The sequence below is a fragment of the Arctopsyche grandis genome, chromosome 1 (genome assembly GCF_051622035.1).
Source record: "Arctopsyche grandis isolate Sample6627 chromosome 1, ASM5162203v2, whole genome shotgun sequence".
Classification (NCBI taxonomy): Eukaryota; Metazoa; Arthropoda; class Insecta; order Trichoptera; family Hydropsychidae; genus Arctopsyche; species Arctopsyche grandis.
The window spans coordinates 34,533,250-34,554,067 of record NC_135355.1 but is presented as its reverse complement, the minus strand read 5'-3'; the positions used below and the strand labels follow the sequence as shown (position 1 = coordinate 34,554,067).

General features: G+C 32.4%; 2 protein-coding genes across 2 annotated transcripts; both read left to right on the top strand.

The window, feature by feature from the left end:
- The first annotated feature begins 1,086 nt into the window (after window positions 1–1,086).
- Window positions 1,087–5,726, top strand: LOC143916308 (uncharacterized). Its single transcript, XM_077437339.1, has 4 exons — window positions 1,087–1,304; window positions 4,535–4,764; window positions 4,885–5,161; window positions 5,314–5,726. Exons 1-4 carry the CDS (start codon window positions 1,244–1,246, stop codon window positions 5,622–5,624), a joined length of 879 nt encoding a protein of 292 aa, XP_077293465.1. The 5' UTR covers window positions 1,087–1,243; the 3' UTR covers window positions 5,625–5,726.
- A 9,130-nt stretch (window positions 5,727–14,856) lies between these two features.
- On the top strand, window positions 14,857–20,456 carry LOC143916318 (uncharacterized). The gene is made up of 4 exons (XM_077437348.1): window positions 14,857–14,996; window positions 19,255–19,484; window positions 19,606–19,882; window positions 20,046–20,456. The coding sequence occupies exons 1-4, from the start codon at window positions 14,936–14,938 to the stop codon at window positions 20,354–20,356; spliced, it is 879 nt and encodes a 292-aa protein (XP_077293474.1). The 5' UTR covers window positions 14,857–14,935; the 3' UTR covers window positions 20,357–20,456.
- The last annotated feature ends 362 nt before the right edge of the window (window positions 20,457–20,818 follow it).

Sequence of the window (20,818 nt, the reverse complement as noted above, 5' to 3'; positions counted from 1 at the left end):
AACAAACTAAAAGACTGTTTGAGGGCTGGGAAGAGCTGATTGTAAATAAGTTTTTCAAACACTTTAGACACTATACATAATTTAGAAATTGGGCGGTAATTAGTAACATCGGTTTTTGAAATGATGAATAATTATTTATAGTTTTGAGCATTGTGGCAATATAGGAAGAATCTATTGCATGTATTCAATGGTCTACATATGTAAGAAAAAAAAATACATAAAAATAAAAAAGAAAAAGCAAATGCAGAAAAATATGATGAAAAACTAAGTGCGTAATGATATTCATAATGATATTTGGATAAGTTAGTGATTTTCAAGCAGTTGCGTATATGATATATCATTGGCAATATGTAATAAGAAATATATAATTTTCTTGAGTATTTTATATAAATATTAATAACAATGATACTACATATTTTAATGAAAATAAAGTAGCATATCATTGCCTCTTTTAAAGTTGTATGTCATTGCCGATTGTACAAAATATCTGAAATGAGTCATTTAGTGCTTTACGTTATAAGCTAATCTGTGACAGGATAACTTGTCTTTATCATAACAATATTATAGTTGTCACGTGTAAGTAAATATATAAATATATAAGTAGCATAACTATAATACATTTACATATCAATATATTTGAAAATAACTATAATTGCCCGCTAGAATTATCATAACCGGGGTGAGTGCGTGTGACTCGCCAAGGTAGACCTGCGTGCCTACACAATAGACACATTATTGGGTCGGGGAAGCTGTGATGGGCAACTTGTCCTTGGACCTCCTTAATCATTGAATAAATACTGTGAACCGACTTTGACCTTTCATTTGGATCCTGAACCCTACGCAACAGTACATATGTATACCCAAAATTATTATACAATACATAAAATGGACACAATTTGATTGTTTACATATAATATTATTTCGTGTTACTATAATATAATATACCAGGCATCGCCGGGAATATTATAGTAAAACGAAATATGTAATACGATATATTTAAAATTGTCATACGATGAGTTGAACATTCTAATCTTACGCGAGTTAGCACATTTGTGTAATCAACTGTGTATATAGAATCAATCAATCAGTTTTAAACTGGATTATGTCGTAAAACCAATAATCATCATGTTTTACTTGTTGATCAATTTATATATGTAACATTTTATCTACATAGATGTTTATCAAATGCTATATAACGGGATCCTTTCTGTGATTTTATTGTGTCTTCTGAAATACATTCATCATGAAGTGTAGTTGTATTATACTACTTTTGGCGACATTAACCGCTACCAACGCAGATACTTGTGAGTTAAATTGAAATTGTACACCAAAGTGGTTTTAAAACGTGTGTAATTTAATGGTGGCAATAGAAATTAAATGAAAGTGCCACAGTTTAAAACCAGTTTCATATCATTTATATATGTGTATATTATATTTTCAAAGCTCTTTTTAAAACTCATTTTCAAATGTAGTTTTAATATCGTGTACTTCTCAATTGTATTATAACTAATGAATGTACTACTTCAAAAATAATTCAAAGCGTTTACAATTATTCCAACATGTTGGAATGATGGTTTTACTATTGATTGTGATTTTTGATTGCTTTTAAATATAATAATTATCTATTAATATATAATTAATTATCTAGCGATTTTTAAAAGTAAATGCAGTGAAATATAAAACTGGCCCAGTAAATTCATAATAGCACGAAAAAACACGTGAACAACTCAAGTATGCTTTCGACTTTAAAATTTGCTAAATAATTAAACATACGTATTTTAAAGCAATAAAAAATCACAATTAATAGAAAAAAACATTTGACTGTTAATTCCAATACTCAGCAATATTAGATTTTGAGTTAAAATCTCTAAACGCCAATAAACTATAAAAAATGCGAATTAAAGATTGGTCTCCGCTCTGGTAATTACTTTATCTATGTACATAAGTAGTAACAATAGATGAAGTTTTGTGATCATGCAAAAATTCGAACTCGAGATTTTGACTGATTCGAACTCAGAATCGATTACTGATCACGTTTTCATGATCCAGAAAAAAATGTGTGTGTGTGTATGTTTGTCTGTGTATTTTGGATTTTTTAAACACCGTTAGTCCTATGGAACTACATAAAACTTAGTATCGGTTACTGAAATTTTGATCGACCTGATCTTTGATCGATGAAATGATACCTCTCATTATAGGTGTCCTTTGTTTTAAGTTTTTGAATTCAATTATCTCCCAAACCGCTAACTGAATTTGACTGAAATTTTTTCACATGTAATAGAAATAATAATCTTTATAGCTTTATATATTTTAAATATTTTTATCTGAACCGAAAGTAGTACTTTTACTCTTGAGAATCGAGGTTTTTTTTGTTTTTCTCAGAAATCTTTTGGTTTATTGAACTGAAATTGCATATCTAGAAGTTTAAGCATAATAGTAAGTTATGTATAAAATTTGGTAATTATCCCTCAACCGAAAGTGGCGGTTTACTCTTGTTCGATTTTTCTTCCACTATTTTTTTCGACCCCTTAAACATGTGTGTTCTTCACGAAAAAATTCAAGTATAATTTTTGTATTAATGTGATGAAAATAAAAAAATAATTACTAAATTTAATAAACCGGAAGTGGGATTTTTTCCTATTAGAAAGGTCAAAAATGTTGTCGCCTGGATTCCGTCCACACCTCTGAACGTATTAAGCTGAAAATTTATATTTGTATTCTTTATGTACTAACTTAGAGCTGATAAGGTTTTGGTCATAATTCGTAAACCGGAAGTAGTATTTTTTTTTTAAAACACTATTTAAAATAAAATCCTACAACCGGGAGTAGAATTTTTGTCTTGTGCAAGTTTCCATACATTTGCGGTCAATTTGTATCGAAAATGCTATTAGCATTTCATAATGCTGCCGGAATGTGTGAATGTGTCTGTACGGTTCAATATAGAATTTTGTTTTGTGACTTTCTTATATTCCTTAAATACATAGATAAAGCCATGGGTTGGTCACACTCGAATTTTTTGTTGCTCAGTTTAATTGATCACATGGATTTTAAAGTTAGAAAATAAGCTAGTGACATTACCAAGAACATTTTTTCCCCTTAAAGGTGTTCCTGTTCACTACTAATTAATATTATATAATATTGTATTGCCGTTAGTTAAATGTTTTAGTTGAAGTATTCAAATAACTATATGTACATACATACATACATATATGCATGTACATACATATACATATTAGTCAAAAATTATAGCGTTGCCCATATATTTATTATATTTAACAAAAACATAAATTTATTATATTTAACATATGAAGAATCAACACAATATAACTTCAAAAAAATTAAATATCACGATAAAATTCCCCCCTCCCTTTATTTATGACACTACAGATTACTTAATCGTCAATCTATAATGACTTGATAATCTTGTTAATGATAGGTTACTTACATTGAATTGAAATTAACCTATATATACAGTATCATTGTAGATTAGATGGTGACGTGCAAATTGTTAAATTAGATGGTGTTGTAGATTAGAAATTGTTGTTGCAAATTGTTAAATTAGATGGTGTTGTAAATATTTAAATTAGATACATTGTAGATTAGATGGTGACGTATATTGTAACTATTTATGTAAAAAGATTGTATTGTATTGAAATAAGTAACTTTAATGTCGTTAAAATGTTTTATTTTTTAATATTCTATGAAAACCAATTTATATTATATTAATTGCTTTACCCGGCTTCGCTCAGTATTTGTAATATAAACAGTAAATATTCATTTGTTTTTTTATTAAATTTATTTGAATCGCAAAAAATATATATCGAATCGAAATCATATCGAATCGTCGTCATAAAAACTTTGATTTGCTTTCGATGTTACCAACCAACATTACATACTTACATAGTTATAAAGTCTCTTTCGAAACTAACGCATTCATCAACTTCAATGGAAACTCACATACATATATAAAAAAAAGTTTAACACGATATCATGGTATATTTGACAAATCAATATTTACATCCTACATAAATTGCATTATTACTTACATATATAAAATCATAGATAGTAGCAGGACCGTGGAGTCAGAATCGGAGTCGTAGAATCGGAGCATTTCAAGCAGAGTCCGATTCCTTTTTTTATTTTATTTAATTAATTCTATTACGGAATGTGTCAACTAAAGTCTCCAATTTTATTGAAGTAAATCCTCAAATCAATTTATATTTAATAATTTCTTTATTAAAATCGTGATTTTAAATTATATTATAAATAAAATGTTTTGTGGCTAAAACCGATTGTTTCCTCCGACTCGTACTTTTTTTTTTAAATTATGATTTTTTGGTAAACGTAACATACCTGGGGTAACGATTTGGCGGTGTCCAAAATTGAATTAGTTTTAAGGGGCGGTATGACCCGTGTCGTGCAATTTTATGCCAATCGAGAGACCGATAAGTTCTTTTGATACTTTTAAAAAAAATGAGACCGTAAAACTTAAATTTATGACATGTGCTAATTTTTTTTTTAATTTGCTTTACAGCTAAATGGTTAGACTTCAGGGTGAAGTATTCTCCGGTTAGCACCGGAGTGGATGTCAGTGCATTTTGGAAAATCCAAAAAACTCTGAATGAGGCCTTAGCAGATGGTTGGGTACGAGTGACGGTTGATAGTAATGAACTGGGTGTTATCACTGTTTGTCGATCTGGTTTAGACCTTAGAGTGTGTCCGTTGTATGATGGCAATGGATTCATTGCTGGTATGCAACTTGCTGTAAGTGTCTTTTTTCTTACTCAATATCCAGATAGAACCAGTGTTTATTATTATCTCAACTCCAGAAGAATTACTGGAAGTTGCAACTACTAGACACCCTTTCACGTATTTTTTTCTTAGATTCCTCCAAGCGACGTTGAAGGACATGGAGTGCCCTATGACTTCAACAGATTTCCCGTATACCAAAAGAAACGTATTCAAGGCGTTTTATATTGGACCTCAACCTACTTGTTGGTAGCTCCTTCTGTTATCGCAGCTGGAGGAAGAACGTCAGCTCCAACTATTGGAGAAGGATTATGGTTAAAGAACGGAACTTCTTACACGGAAGTTCCAACTGATGAAGCTTCCATCAAATCCAAAACTACATACACTTGGCAAAACTGTATTCCCAACATGGGTAAGAAAAATTTCTAAAGATTTTCTTTGGGCAACCCATCCTATTTTCTAACTTACTACCAAAATCTCCTGGGTATCTTTTAATCTTTTACTTGGCACTCAGTCAAACATTTCAATTGTTTTATAAACATATATCTCAATTGGTTTTAATAGGTATACACTACTATAACAAAATGACTCCAGATTTAAGTTGCGAAGACTTCCAACCATTTTTCCTATTGGTCAAAGAAAAAAACCTTATAGGCGTCGGCTGGCAATTCAGTGGTAAAACTAAATACGTGGACTACAACTGGTATGACATCGTCACTTCACAAGGTGTCAGAGCAACTGCTCCACTTGGACCAAAGTGTCTAGCTGAAGATGCTGATACGTATGGAGTCATCTCCATTCACATGTATTTCGCAGAAAAACCTTGGGCTATACCTTGCGACCAAAGTACCGAAAGCGTAGTACCACTTTCATAGTACCACTGTATTGGATTCTTGTAAGTTAGATAATCAATTATATATGTGTAATATATTTATTGTATTTATGAAGTGATAATAAAGCTGTAATAATGACGAGAGTTGTTTGTTTTATTTCGTGTATTTTACGCTATAAATTTACTCGTCTTGTTGAAAAGGTACAATTTATCGACTGAGAACTTTCTTGAAAAATTCCGCACCTTTAAGATGAATGAGTTTGAGAAGTATTATATTGTGGCGGCTCTACGACATGGTTGAGTTTCGGTTACCATCCTGCGAGTTGGGACCAACTCGGCCGTGTTCGGAGTGCTATCATCACTCTGTCTTCGGCTGCCATAATAAAAACACGTGCATCAACATGTCAGTCGTCTCATTCGTTTCATCCCCTATATAATATATATATATATATATATATATATATATATATATATATATATATACATATATATATATATATATATATATATATATATATATATATATATATATATATATATATATATATATATATACATGTGGGTGGAATTCCTAAACAGATGACGCTGTTCAGGATGGGATGTGGCGGTGGAATTGAAGATCAAACACGTGCGTTTTCAGTCATGTTGTTTATTAAAACGACACCACGGTGGTTTAACGACCAACCGCCCCCAGTGGAAGGTTAACTTCTACTAACTGTAAAATAGCGGTCGCTTTCGCGCCCTCTTCCACTTTTACATCCCCTCTCTACAATCGGTCGTAACATACCCTTTCTCAGCCATAGCCCATACATCAGCCTTTCGTTTAATTCCAGCACTACATATATATGTATATTATTGTTATTTTTATTATTATTAATATATATATATATATATATATATATATATATATATATATATATATATATATATATATATATATATATATATATATATATATATAATTAATATATATATATTTGTATTGTGGCAAACCATAAAACCATCGGTTGGCCAGTGCTCGCCGGTAAGTATTTACTTCCTTCCCGGCTGTCGAAATAAATAGTTGAGTTGGTGAAAATATATTTTCACTTGAAATATGCTTTCACTGTAACATATATACATCCCATCCCATCAATAATTTTATCAACATTTGTATAAATCATATTAATAAAATAAAAAAAAACCTTAGAAAAACAGATAGAAAATTAAAACGTTTAGTTCTGAACAGGAAATAATATTACATTAAATAACGTGGATAATCCTGTTCAAATCTAGGGGGGCTGATTCTCCCCCCCCCCCAAATGACGCCCCTGAATATGGTAGTCGCGGCCCTGCATTTGTAATGATTGATATATATAATAATTTTAATTAAACTTACAAGTATTTGCGTTGGCAAAAGCCAATGTTGCCAAAAGTATAATAAAAGTGCTCTTCATAATGAGTATATGTCAGCAAATACAACAAAACCGCTTAAATCTTTTGAATATATATATGTATGTAGCATCTCATTCATCTAAGATAAAATGTAGATAAGATAATTCTGAAATTATATAAATTGAACAAAAATAAAAACACGATGATAACTGTATTTTGAAATAATCTGGTTTAAGATTAAACGATTCTAGATTACCCAAACTGTTTAACACAAGCGAATGCTTGTGTATAGTATTTAATCTTCAATTTACTAGTTTGATCATAAAAAATAAGAAGTGCTCTTTGCTCCTTTTGATGTGAAATAATTATTGAATGCTATTTTAATTACATATTAATGATTTGCACTTTTTTATCATGATTATAAAACATAGCAGTTCAATAACATAAAAATTAACGAGATAACGAGATAAAATATTTAATTTAGGTGATTTAAACATGTGTTCTTCAGCCTCACAAAATACAGCGATAAATATATATATATATATATATATATATATATATATATATATATATATATATATATATATATATATATATATTTATATATAAATATAAATTTGTTTTGAGAGGTAGGGGCCCAGCTTATAACTTTTTCCCAGGGCCGCGCAAAAGCCCCAGCCATGTACATATGTAGGAAAATGAAAAAAAAAAAAATACAAAACAAAAATAATACATAAAAATAAAGTAAAAATATACAATAAATAATATCAAATAAACAGAATACATAGTAAGGAATGGCTTGCATCCAAAGTGAGCATTAATATACATACATATGTATATACATATAAGAACCAACCGTAAATACAAAACATCTCTGCGAGGCCCAAATGGAAGGGGGATCAAAATTCCACTCATAATTTACATCAAATTATGAAGAACTCTAGCTACAAATTTCCTGCTGCATATAAAATATCGAGCTTTTAATCCTAAAGCTTTTATCCTTTTAGAATCATTATTCAAATGAAACCACACGAATACTTTTGTATGATTTATTATTCATTTATTCGTTTTTATTCATTTATTTCTACTCAAATTGAATAGTGAAGATATGATACAGATATTTGATAAGATCATGTAATGGCTGTTCGATTTAATTGCTTTTATTTATATTTGAAATATACGTATGTAAATATTAACTGAGATTTTTTTGTATTAAAACATATTTTAATGGGACGGATTACGCACCATACACATAATCTATATTCGTTATTCTGTTGAATATACATAAATATAATTAAACACTTTTTAAAGAATATATTTATACATAATATATATATTTTTATATTGCATGATGTGGCACATGGACAGTTTATATGATAATTTAATGTTTTTTCATTTTAATTTTACAACTTTGACTCCTCTATGTATATCACATCTTTTGTGTGAACATCCAGCTACATACATATGTATATATATTATATGTATTAATCAATTAATAAAGAGTTTTAAATAATGGTACATATTTGTTATTACTATAACTAACTTTCCCATATAAATTAATATTATAAAGGGCATAAATATGTACCTAACTTTGAGAAATATTTTATCGGTTCTTGATTAATATCCGTAAATAAAAACAAGATTTTTTATATTAACATGGAAAGACTGATTTTGTGAATTGTTTTCTACTTCTTTATTTTGTACAAATTTATTTGGTTTAATTCTTAAAATTTTATAAATTGTTTTAAATCTTCATATTAAAACTATATATGTATATATACCTATTTAACATGCAATTTTTCGGTATAAATTTGATCGTTACGATATATGAATCAATTACGATATGTTATTTCATGTTACATATGTGCGTAATGATATTCATAAATTTTTTAAAGATGATATTTAGATAAGTTAGTTATTTTCAAGCATTTACGTATATGATATATCATTGGCAATATGAAATAAGAAATATCTCATTTTCTTGAGTATTTTATATAAATATTTATAACAATCATACTACTTTCTTAAAAAAAATAAAGTTGCATACCACTGTATCTTTTAAAGTTGCATTTCATTGCCTCTTTTAAAGTTGCATGTCATTGTTGATCGTGCAAAATATATGAAATGATGTGCTTTAAGTTATAAGCTAATCTGTGGCAGGATAACTTAACTTTTATCATAAAAATATTATAGCCGTCACGTGTAAATAAATACGGAAAGTAACATAACTATAATACATGGATGATAAGTAACACATAATATACATAAAAGAATATCTAATACATTATACAATGAGGATATTCCTATTACAGAATCCGTATATCGTCGCTGAAACATTGTAAAATACATTTTTTTAATTTTATTTCAATTGAAGGTTTTTTAGCAAATATTAACTTAAACAGAATTGATAACGATGAATATAAATATAATTGTCTTAATCATTTGACACTTTAAAGCTGGTTTTAAAAGAGAAAAACCCTAGAACCATTCAATTACATTTATCAATTAAGTAATCTGTTGCTTTAAATACATTTTTTGAATGTAATTTCACTCATTAAAAATATGTATATAGCATTAATAACATAAATATATTTTTTAAATATTCAAACTATAAAGTTAATAATTATAAACAATAAATGCGTAAGTCACTATTATATATTGGAGGTCAGTACACAATTAATTGAATCACAATAACTGTTATTTCATAAAATAATATCTTATTAATCTGAACTTAAAGATAGTTCTAAATAATCTGAAAACCTCACTTCATTATACTCCAGTATAAAAATAATCAAAACAATTCATCTTTGTAATTTTCACATTTTTCATTAAAACAAAAAAAACCATCTCATTCATTAAATGGAATACTATTATAATATATAATACTTTGCAGGGCATTTTAATGCAATATTTAGATTTTTATATTTAATTTTCCGTATAGGTACATTCATTAATATCAAATCAGCTATTTATTTTTTAATATAATATAATATACTAAGGGTAATACTTAAGATATTAATTCTCTCTCGAAATATGTCAAATTTTGCGAAACTGTTCATTTATTGATTTCGGTCAGTTAAGTATAATATTATGTATGTAAAATTTCATTATCAAGTTATTAAAAACTGTTCAAATTAGATCAAAACCAACTACATTATTTATAAATGTATATTATAATGAATGAAGAGGATTTATATATATTATATATGTTATTTTAATCATTGACCGCATTAACCAGTCAATATGAAGAGTGTTCAAAAGTATCTCACTTATTTATTCTTCCACTTCAAACATTTCCTATAGTAAAGAGTTTGCTCTATTTATTTAATAAATATTTAGTATTTTTGTCAAATATTTTAAAATAACTATAATTCATTTATATATCAATATCAATTTATAAATACATTTTTTTTTACTAAAAAATATTTTCTGCCTTTTTGTCATAAATATATTAAGGGGGTATTCTAGTCTAGAAATAGATTTTTTTCTTTCTTATTTCAAAAGCTTAAACCTTTAAGATTATGTCCTTAAGAGGATTTTTCAAAATTCAAATTATTTTCGGAGATATAGCTGCTTTAGTGACGTTACATCTGACCGGCACGTAAGCTAACCCGAAACTTTAAACGCGTTTTTCTCGAAACTACTTTTTTCGAGACGGTTGACATGATATCTCAAGTTCTACTGAACCAATTTACTTGAAATTTGATGTGAGCCTTCTCTATACATTCCTCTATCGTATGAACTAGAACTATGACAAAATTATATTTTTTACTATTTTTAAAAAATTCGGAAAAGTCAAAAAAACTGGTAAAAAATAGACTTTTTATTTCAAACAGCAAAAATTTTTGGTTTGCCTTTTCCGTAGTTCATGCCATAGCAACATTTGTTTGGATTAAGAATTAATTTGCTTTTTTGATTTTGGATTACTAGGGGGGTTGGAATCGTGTCAACCAGGGCGCACCATTTTTTTGAGCCCCTCACTTCATCAGCCTGTAACTTTTTGAATTTTGAATTTTTTCCTTTGATTTATTTTTCTATGTATTCTTAAAACATTAATAAATATTTGGTAAAATAATGGCTCCTAAAAATATTTTTTGTTTTTTTTATTGCACCTGAAAAAATACCTAAAATTCCGGTCTCCGTGACGAGACAGAATGTTAAATTACAGAAAACACAAATATCGGAAGGCAAAGATCGAAAATCGAAAGATCTTAAGTCGAAAGATCAAAAAAAAAAATGATGCATGGTAAACGGTACATACTCACTTAATTTGCGCGAGCAGGATACAATAGGATTAAGAGGAACATAATTTTCCTCCTGTATTCTGCGCGCGCACATTAATACGGGAGGAAAAGCCTGTTCCTCTTTTTCGTGTTGTATCCTGCTCGCGCAAATTAAGTGAGTATGTACCGTTTACCATGCATAATTGTTTTTTGATCTTTCGACTTAAGATCTTTCGATTTTCGATCTTTGCCTTCCGATATTTGTGTTTTCTGTAATTTAACATTCTGTCTCGTCACGTAGACCCCTAAAATTCATGCCTCTATACTAGAATACCCCCTTAAAACTATATTTCTAATTTACTACGATTTCGTAATTGAATAATTCATTCGGTAGGTTTGTATATAATTTGACATGCACTATCAATAATGTAAAAAAGGAACATTTTAAAATGTTTAGATTACAATAAGAAATGTTTTCATACAATTGGTCAAATGAAGCATAATATAGGACAGAGAAAATGTCATTGTTGTTAAACATTAGTAACCGTGAGATAGTTTGCACGACTTGTGCTTGGTCTTTCAACGCATATGGAGTTACGGTGAAGTCGACCAGTCGAAGCAGCACCTGAGCACAACCCGAGCCTGCCCGGAGTACTGAATCCTCCCAACGAATTGCCTCTTACACTGGATAAGTTTGGCGAATAGCTGTGAATGTGAGATGGAACCAGTCCTGTGCACGGCTTTCCCAAAGAGTTTCCAGGTACGAATCCGGCTGTCGGTGAATGAGATCTGGAATACGAGCGAGGATACTCCCGCTCCTCAGATATAGCCTCCGCTAGAACAAGAGACTGGATATCTATTGCTGACTTCGTTTTTCGTGGAGCGTTCCCCGGAGCAAAAGCCATCGTCATCGTACTACCGACGAACACTGAATTCTGAAAAGTCATAAATTCACCATTTAAAACAAAGAAATCATAATCATACACCATAACTTTTATTTAATAAATTTACTTGTCTAGGTCGAATGAGAGGATAAGTTGGTGCTGATGCATACAGTGAACTATCACCCAAGCATGTGCGTGAAAAAGATGTTCGGTGCTGAAACAAAAAAAAGCAATGTATTGTAACATGGGAACACAGGAGAGAGTATCCGCTGCATTGATGTATAATACACTAGATCCGCCCTCACGTGTTATACTGGTCTCCCTTTTGGCGCATGCAAAATACACAGTTTCTCTTAGTAGGTACATACATAGGTAGGTACCGCTGCATCGTAGGGAAAAAACCCTACTTCCCCGCTAGTTAAACCCCCGCACCTCTCAGTTAGTGAAGACAAGATCTCCGATCAAAATCACACGTCAGGGCCCATCTATGTGTATTATACATCAATGATCCGCTGTCTAAGTGCATTCGGGGGTGAACAATAGAGACCCCCCGGATTATTTATTTATTTATTTATATAGCAAACTGCTAATACACAGAACATAAATTAACAAAAAAATTATAAATCATCTTCGACAAAGGTATCCATTAACACCCTTCAAGAAAGCATCAATGTTATTAGAACTTCTAATGCCTTCAGGAAGGGCATTATACATTTGAACACCTCTGTGAAAAACACCTCCTGCAGTTTTAGCTTTCTTAACTCTACCTATAATTAATTTATTCCTATTTCTCGTTTTATAATAATGTATATCTCTATTCCTAACTAAATGATCATTAAAATATTTGGGTAATAGATTCTTATCTAGCTTATATATAAACTTTAAAGTGCTTACTTTAATGGTGCGTACGCACCAAGCCAACGAACGGCCCACAGGCCAACTTTTAAAACCAGTAGCGTACAAAATATCGAAATAAAAATTAAATTTAAAAATTGAAATTAAATATCAAAATTAAAACTATTATTATTATATTAAAATTCAATTCAAGTATCAAAATAAAATTATAATCATTATATGAAAATTAAAATTAAATATTGAAAGTTAAAACAGAACAAAATTAGATCATCAACAATCACATACAGGTAATCCTCGACTTTTGTTTGTCGAAGATATTTTGACTTACGAAGATTCGCACTAAGATCGAAAAAAAATCAAAGAATTATTATTTTTACTTCCCCGTAATGCGCAGTTACTGAGAATATATCATGTATTAGTATGGGTGATCCAACGATTTTTGCTAACCCGGGGTGTTGTCGGTCACATCAAACGGATTTTTTATTCTTCAATTGTTTCTCTCGTCGAAATAAATCAAGTAATTAAATCATTTCAGAGGTAAAATTTATCGGATAATGTGTGATTATAAATTTTATTTCGACGAAAGAAAAAAACCCTTTGACAAATCACCGACATCCGACACCGCGTTTTTTTATGAATTGTTTTTTTTTATCGATCATCCACGTGGAAATACAGTAACATCTCGTGACGACTTTAACAATATTTTTTTTCGCTCGTACGCAGAGAAATGATAATATTTCTCTGGTTTTAAATGCGGTATCGTCGTAATTCAAAACACTGTTGTAATTCAAAACATCAACGATGATCTAATTTTAGCTCAATCTCGCTCTTTAGCTTGATTTTGATATTTAATTTCAATTTTAAAATTTAATTTTTATTTCGATATTTTGTACGCTACTGCTGGTTAAAAAGTTGGCCCAAAATCGTCGTTGGTTTAGTCCGTAAGCACCATAAGACAATTTATAATGTCTAACCATTTCAATTCATTTTACATACTTCTTACATTCTTACGTTTCCTCACATTTAAAATTGCACGCATTGCTCTATTCTGCACTTTCTGCAGTTTAAGATTAAGCTAAAAGGGACTCAGTAAGTGCCGGCTATAATTCTCAAAGCCGGGGTGAGTGCGTGTGACTCGCCAAGGTAGACCTGCGTGCCTACAAAATAGACACATTATTGGATCGGGGAAGCTGTGATGGTCAACTTGTCCTTGGACCTCCTTAATCATTGAATAAATACTGTGAACCAACTTTGACCTTTCATTTGGATCCTGAACCCACCCCTACGCAACAGTACATATGTATACTCAAAATTATTATACAATACATAAAATGGACACAATTTGATTGTTTACATACAATATTATTTCATGTTACTATAATATAATATACCAGGCAACGCCGGGAATATTATAGTAAAACGAAATATGTAATAAGTAGAGGTAGGATAGTCACAGTGCTATTCATTGTTCGGCAATCCTTTAACAATGCATTTACAACCTTTGAACAATACACGGCCCCCTCAGGCTCCGGTGACTAGTAATAAGATACTTGAACTGAACATTCTAATCAGTGCGGGACTTACACCCTATGGCGCCCTCGGGCAATTTTTTCTAAGCGCCCCTAGAAAATTGTGACAAATTATTTTGTGACATTGTAGACCGGAGATAAGTTTCAATTTAAAATAATCAATTTAAGTTTCGCCTTTTGCATTCTGATCTAAAATTTTTTAGGGTCTTTGGCACCCTAATTTTAAATTTTAAAGCGCCCCGACGCAGCCCCCCCCTAAAACCGGCACTGATTCTAATCTTACGCGAGTTAAAACATTTGTGTAATCAACTATGTATATAGAATCAATCAATCAATTTTAAACTGGATTATGTCGTAAAACCAATAATCATCATGTTTTACTTTTGATCAATTTATATATGTAATATCTTATCTACATAGATGTTGGTCAAATACTATATAACGGGATCCTTTCTGTAATTTTATTGTGTCTTCTGAAATACATTCACCATGAAGTGTAGTTGTATTATACTACTTTTGGCGACATTAACCGCTACCAACGCAGATACTTGTGAGTTTAATTGAAATTGAACATCAAAGTAGTTTTAAAACGTGTGTACTTTAATGGTGGCAATAGAAGTGAAATAAAAGTGCCACAGTTTAAAACCAGTTTTAGTTATTTCCTCATAAAATAATTTATATATGTATGTGTATATTACATTTTCAAAGTTCTTTTTAAAACTGCTAACTCATTTTCAAATGTAGTTTTAATATCGTGTACTTCTCAATTGTATTATAACTAATGAATTTATTACTTCAAAAATAATTCAAAGCGTTTACAATTATTCTCCCATGTTGGAATGATGGTTGGAATTATCTAGCGATTTTTAAAAGTAAATGTAGTGAAATATAAAACTGGCCTAATACATACATAATATAATATGTAGTACGAAAAAAAATGATGTACAAATAAAATATATTTTCGACTTAACTTGATATTTAAATATAAGTATTTTAAAGCAATAAATCATCACAATCTATAGAAAAAAACATTTGACTATTAATTCCAATACTCACTTTTTAAACAGCTTTACTAAATTTTTATTTAAGGACTGCAATAGCCAAAATTCTGTAAAAATCATCAATTTTTTTAAATCTCTTTACAAAAATCGTGATTTTAAATTATATCATATACATAATGCTTTGAACAAAGTGGTCACGGGTTCAAATCCCACTGGTTTCTGCTGGCCAGACTTTAGATTTGTGACTGTCAGGTCGATTGTTTCCTATCAGAGTTTGCCAATTTATCTGATTTTTATTGAAACGGTTCCAACAAATTGGCAACCTTATCCATTTTCTTGCAAAATCTTGAGTTTTCGGCAATCTCAAATATCGCTGATTTGTATAAAAAGCAAATCTACAAATTTGACCATAGATGTCTCTGTGTATGTTAATTGCTATTTATATATTTATTTTCTAATAATACATGTATCAATTGTATGTACATTGTTTTTGGCTAGAAAGGCGCATTGGGGTTACCTGTTAGGTATAAATAAATCAATGTCCTATTAAATAAAGCAATAGTATAACATTACAGTTAAACACAATATATCAATGAAATAAAAATAAAATTTAAATTACATATAAAAACAAATGATAGGAAAATAAAATAATCAAATGAAAACAAAATGGCCGAAAAGTTGTATCTAATCTATAATTTGGAAAGAGACTTTGTATGTATGTAAATATCCTTGGTCGTCTTCGTCGTCTTCGTCGTCGTCTTCGTCGTCGTCCGTAGATCGGTGACGTCATCGAACACGTGATTCGATTTTTTTTTTTTTCGATCCATGGGCGCCGATTTGTTTTTTTCGATTCAATGGATTCACCCCCGCGGGGGCGCAAAGCGAGTAGTTTCATGGGGCCCCGCCAGGGGCGCCACAAGGGGCGCAGCCCCGAAGGGGGCCCGGGGGGCGCAGCCCCGTGGGGCCCCAGCCTCATGGGGCGCAGCCCCATGGGGCTCAAAAGGGGGCGCCACAAGGGGCGCAGCCCCGTGGGGCCCCGAAGGGGGCCCGGGAGGCCCAGCCTCATGGGGCGCAGCCCCATGGGGCTCAAAAGGGGGCGCCACAAGGGGCACAGCCCCGTGGGGCCCCAGCCTCATGGGGCGCAGCCCCATGGGGCTCAAAAGGGGGCGCCAACAGGGGCACAGCCCCGTGGGGCCCCGAAGGGGGCCCGGGGGGCCGAGCCTCATGGGGCGCAGCCCCATGGGGCTCAAAAGGGGGCGCCACAAGGGGCGCAGCCCCGTGGGGCCCCGAAGGGGGCCCGGGGGGCCCAGCCTCATGGGGCGCAGCCCCATGGGGCTCAAAAGGGGGCGCCACAAGGGGCGCAGCCCCGTGGGGCCCCGAAGGGGGCCCGGGGGGCCCAGCCTCATGGGGCGCAAGCCCTAATAGGCATTAACTAAGGGGGGCGAAGCCCTAGACGGCAATTAATCATGGGGGCGCGGAGGGGCGAAGCCCTAAAAGGCAACTGATCATGGGGGCGAAGCCTTAGACGGCATTTAATCATGGGGGCGCGGAGGGGCGAAGCCCTAAAAGGTATTAACTAAGGGGGGCGAAGCCCTAAACGGCAATTAATCTTGGGGGCGCGGGGGGCGAAGCCCTAAAAGGCATTAACTTAGGGGGGCGAAGCCCTAGACGGCTTTTAATCATGGGGGCGCGGAGGGGCGAAGCCCTAAAAGGCAACTGATCATGGGGGCGAAGCCCTAAACGGCAATTGCTCATGGGGCGTGGAGGGGCGAAGCCCTAGAAGGCAAAGGCTCAGGGGGGCGCCGAGGGCGAAGCCCTAGAAGGCAAAAAAAAATTTAGATTTTTTTTTTTTGATTTTTTTTAATTTTTTTTTTGATTTTTTTTTTTATTTTTTTTTTGATTTTTTTTTATTTTTTTTTTATTTTTTTTTAAATTTTTTTTTTAAATTTTTTTTTTTAATTTTTAAATTTTTTTTTTTTTTTTTAATTAAATTAGCTTAGTCATGTTTAAGCGGTTTATATTATAAACACTGAGCGAAGCCGGGTAATACAGCTAGTTCATTTATAAAATAGGCATTCGAAATTCCAACGCTGGGTGCATTTAAAGGAAAAAATAATTTCAGAGGGAAAATCTACCCCTTAAACTCTTTTTCCTCTCACTTACCCCCAAAAGTGTACGGCGGAATACACATAAAAGTGGCGTATAGCGTAATGCAATTACCGGCGTGATTGTTCCGTTCTTTCTGGAAACTGAAAAGACTGTGATGAAAATGTGGGACGACAATGGACGACCACTCGACCTTCGTCGTGTCGCGTCGATGGAAAAACCCGAGACATTTTCCAGACCTGTCAATTTTCCGAGCACAGCTCCAACCTAATCCACGCTCATCTCTATTTACCCACGCCCACTAGTTTTCAAAACATGGCAATCTTAATTTAATTGCGCATTTCGAATCACATCCATCATCATTATTAGAGAGATTAAATAAAACGAGAAAGCGAATCATTCGACGAATTAATGAAAAAAAAGTGTAATATATATATATATATATATATATATATATATATGTATATATATATATATATATATATATATATATATATATATATATATATATAATATTGCTATTCCGTCTATATGTCTGTATGTCTGTGTATGTGCGATAACGATCGCCGTACTATAATAGTCGTTTCGATTCGATATACATACATACATATGTACGTCACAGCTAAAACACTGCCAACAAAATGTACGAATGTACTATCAAAAGAAAAAAACTTCTATATATACTGTTTGCTAGCGATGTTTCCTCTAGGCAAGTCTCTGAGCACTTTGCGCCATCTATTGAAAATTTATTTATCTAATTAATTAAATTTTCTGTTGGTGTTTTATATTGTTTATATGTAGGTAGGTAGATAGTTTTTACCATTTTTTTTCATATTAAACAATTAAATACATTAAGAAGGTATTTGAAAAAAATTCAACCGCGAGCAAATCGGACACATTTCTTTTAATTTTAATTTATTTAATAACTTAATATGCCAACACCTATGCGATGATATTTCATCGGGTACAACACTAGTTATGAATAAAATCATCGAATTGCATGTATTTTAATGTTTTGCGGCCAAAACCAATTTCTTCTCCAATAATTCAATAAATTAGATTACATATCAATTTTAAGTGATTCGTTCAATTCTTTTATTTTATATCTTTTGAAAATCGCTGTTATTTTTATTACTAACAATTTTATACGCCGGCAAGAAAATTCGATCTTATTAAAACCGTTCAAGTTGGAGTCGGAGTCGAATCATTAAGTAATGTCGGAATGAAAGTCAAATTTTAGATCACACGTGTTCGGATATGCGTCGAAGATTAGTCAGATTTACCACGACGTACTGTTTTCGCAAATCATAATCAATGTGATCCCTTTCTGGGTCAAGGGCCGTATGCGTAATTTGCGACGCGTTCAAATGAACGAACGATTAAATTCTCCCAGGCAAATTGTTCGTTCACTTACATATAATATACATATGTATATACATACATGAATATTCCCCACGGGTACACGTACATATGTATGTAAGTAAAAATAAATCTTTCGGTAAACGTAACATACTTGGGGTAGCGATTTGGCCGTGCCCAAAGTTAAATTAGTTTTTAGGGGCGGTATGACCCGTGTCGTGCGATTTTATGCGAATCGAGAGACCGATAAAGTTCTTTTAATACTTTTAAAAAAATGAGGCCGTACATAAAACTAAAATTTACGACAAGTGCTAATTTTTTTTTCAAAAATTTGCGTTACAGCTAAATGGTTAGACTTCAGGGTGAAGTATTCTCCGGTCAGCACTGGAGTGGATTTCAGTGCATTTTGGAAAATCCATAAAACTCTGAGTGAAGCCTTGGCAAATGGTTGGATACGAGTGGCGATTGATGATAACGAACTGGGTGCTATCACTGTTTGCAGATCTGGTTTTGATCTTAGAGTGTGTCCGTTGTATGATGGCAATGGATTCATTGCTGGTATGCAACTTGCTGTAAGTATCTTTTTTCTTACTCAATATCCAGATAGAGCCAGTGTTTATTATTATCTCAACGCTAGAAGAATTACTGAAAGCTGCAACTACTAGACACCTTTTCACGTATTTTTTTTCTTAGATTCCTCCAAGCGACGTTGAAGGACATGGAGTGCCCTATGACTTCAATAGATTTCCCGTATTTCAAAAGAAATTTATTCAAGGCGTTTTATTTTGGACCTCAACCTACTATTTGGTGGATCCTGCTGTTATCGCAGCTGGAGGAAGAACGTCAGCTCCAACTATTGGAGAAGGATTATGGTTAAAGAACGGAACTTCTTACACGGAAGTTCCAACTGATGAAGCTTCTATCAAATCCAAAACTACATACACTTGGCAAAACTGCATTCCCAACATGGGTAAGAAACATTTCTAAAGATTTTCTTTGGGCAGTCTATCCTATTTTCTAACTTTCTGACACATATTTTATCTCCTGGGTAGATACCCTTTTAATCTTTTACTTGGCACTCAGTCAAACATTTCAATTGTTTTATAAACATATATCTCAATTGGTTTTAATAGGTATACACTACTATAACAACATGACTCCAGATTTAAATTGCGAAGATTTCCAACCATTTTTCCTATTGGTCAAAGAAAAAAACCTTATAGGCGTCGGCTGGCAATTCAGTGGTAAAACTAAATACGTGGACTACAACTGGTATGACATCGTCACTTCACAAGGTGTCAAAGCTACTGCTCCACTTGGACCAAAGTGTCTAGCCGAAGATGCTGATACATATGGAGTCATCTCCATTCACATGTATTTCACAGAAAAACCTTGGGCTATCCCTTGCGACCAAAGTACCGAAAGCGTAGTACCACTTTCGTAGTACCACTGTCTTGGATTTTTGTAAGTGAGATAATCAATTATATATGTGTAATATATTTATTGTGTTTATGAAGTGATAATTAAGCTGTAATAATGACGAGGGTTGTTTGTTTAATTTCGTGTATTTTACGCTATAAATTTACTCGTCTTGTTGAAACGGTACGATTTATCGACTGAGAACTTTCTTGAAAAATTCCGCACCTTTAAGATGAATGAGTTTGAGAAGTAAGAACAAACACAAGAATAAAAACTGTCAGCAGTAAATTAGAGACATACTTAAAAATAGAAAAATAATGAGAAAAGCACAATGTTTACATTAAGTATTACGAAATTCCAGTAGGTAGTGCTCTAAGTGGGTTTAATTTGTTTCCAACACTACGTAAATGGAAAAAGATCTTTCTGGTATGTTCTGAAATATACGAGGTAATGAAGATAGAGTTAATTATTCACCATTTTGTTGAAA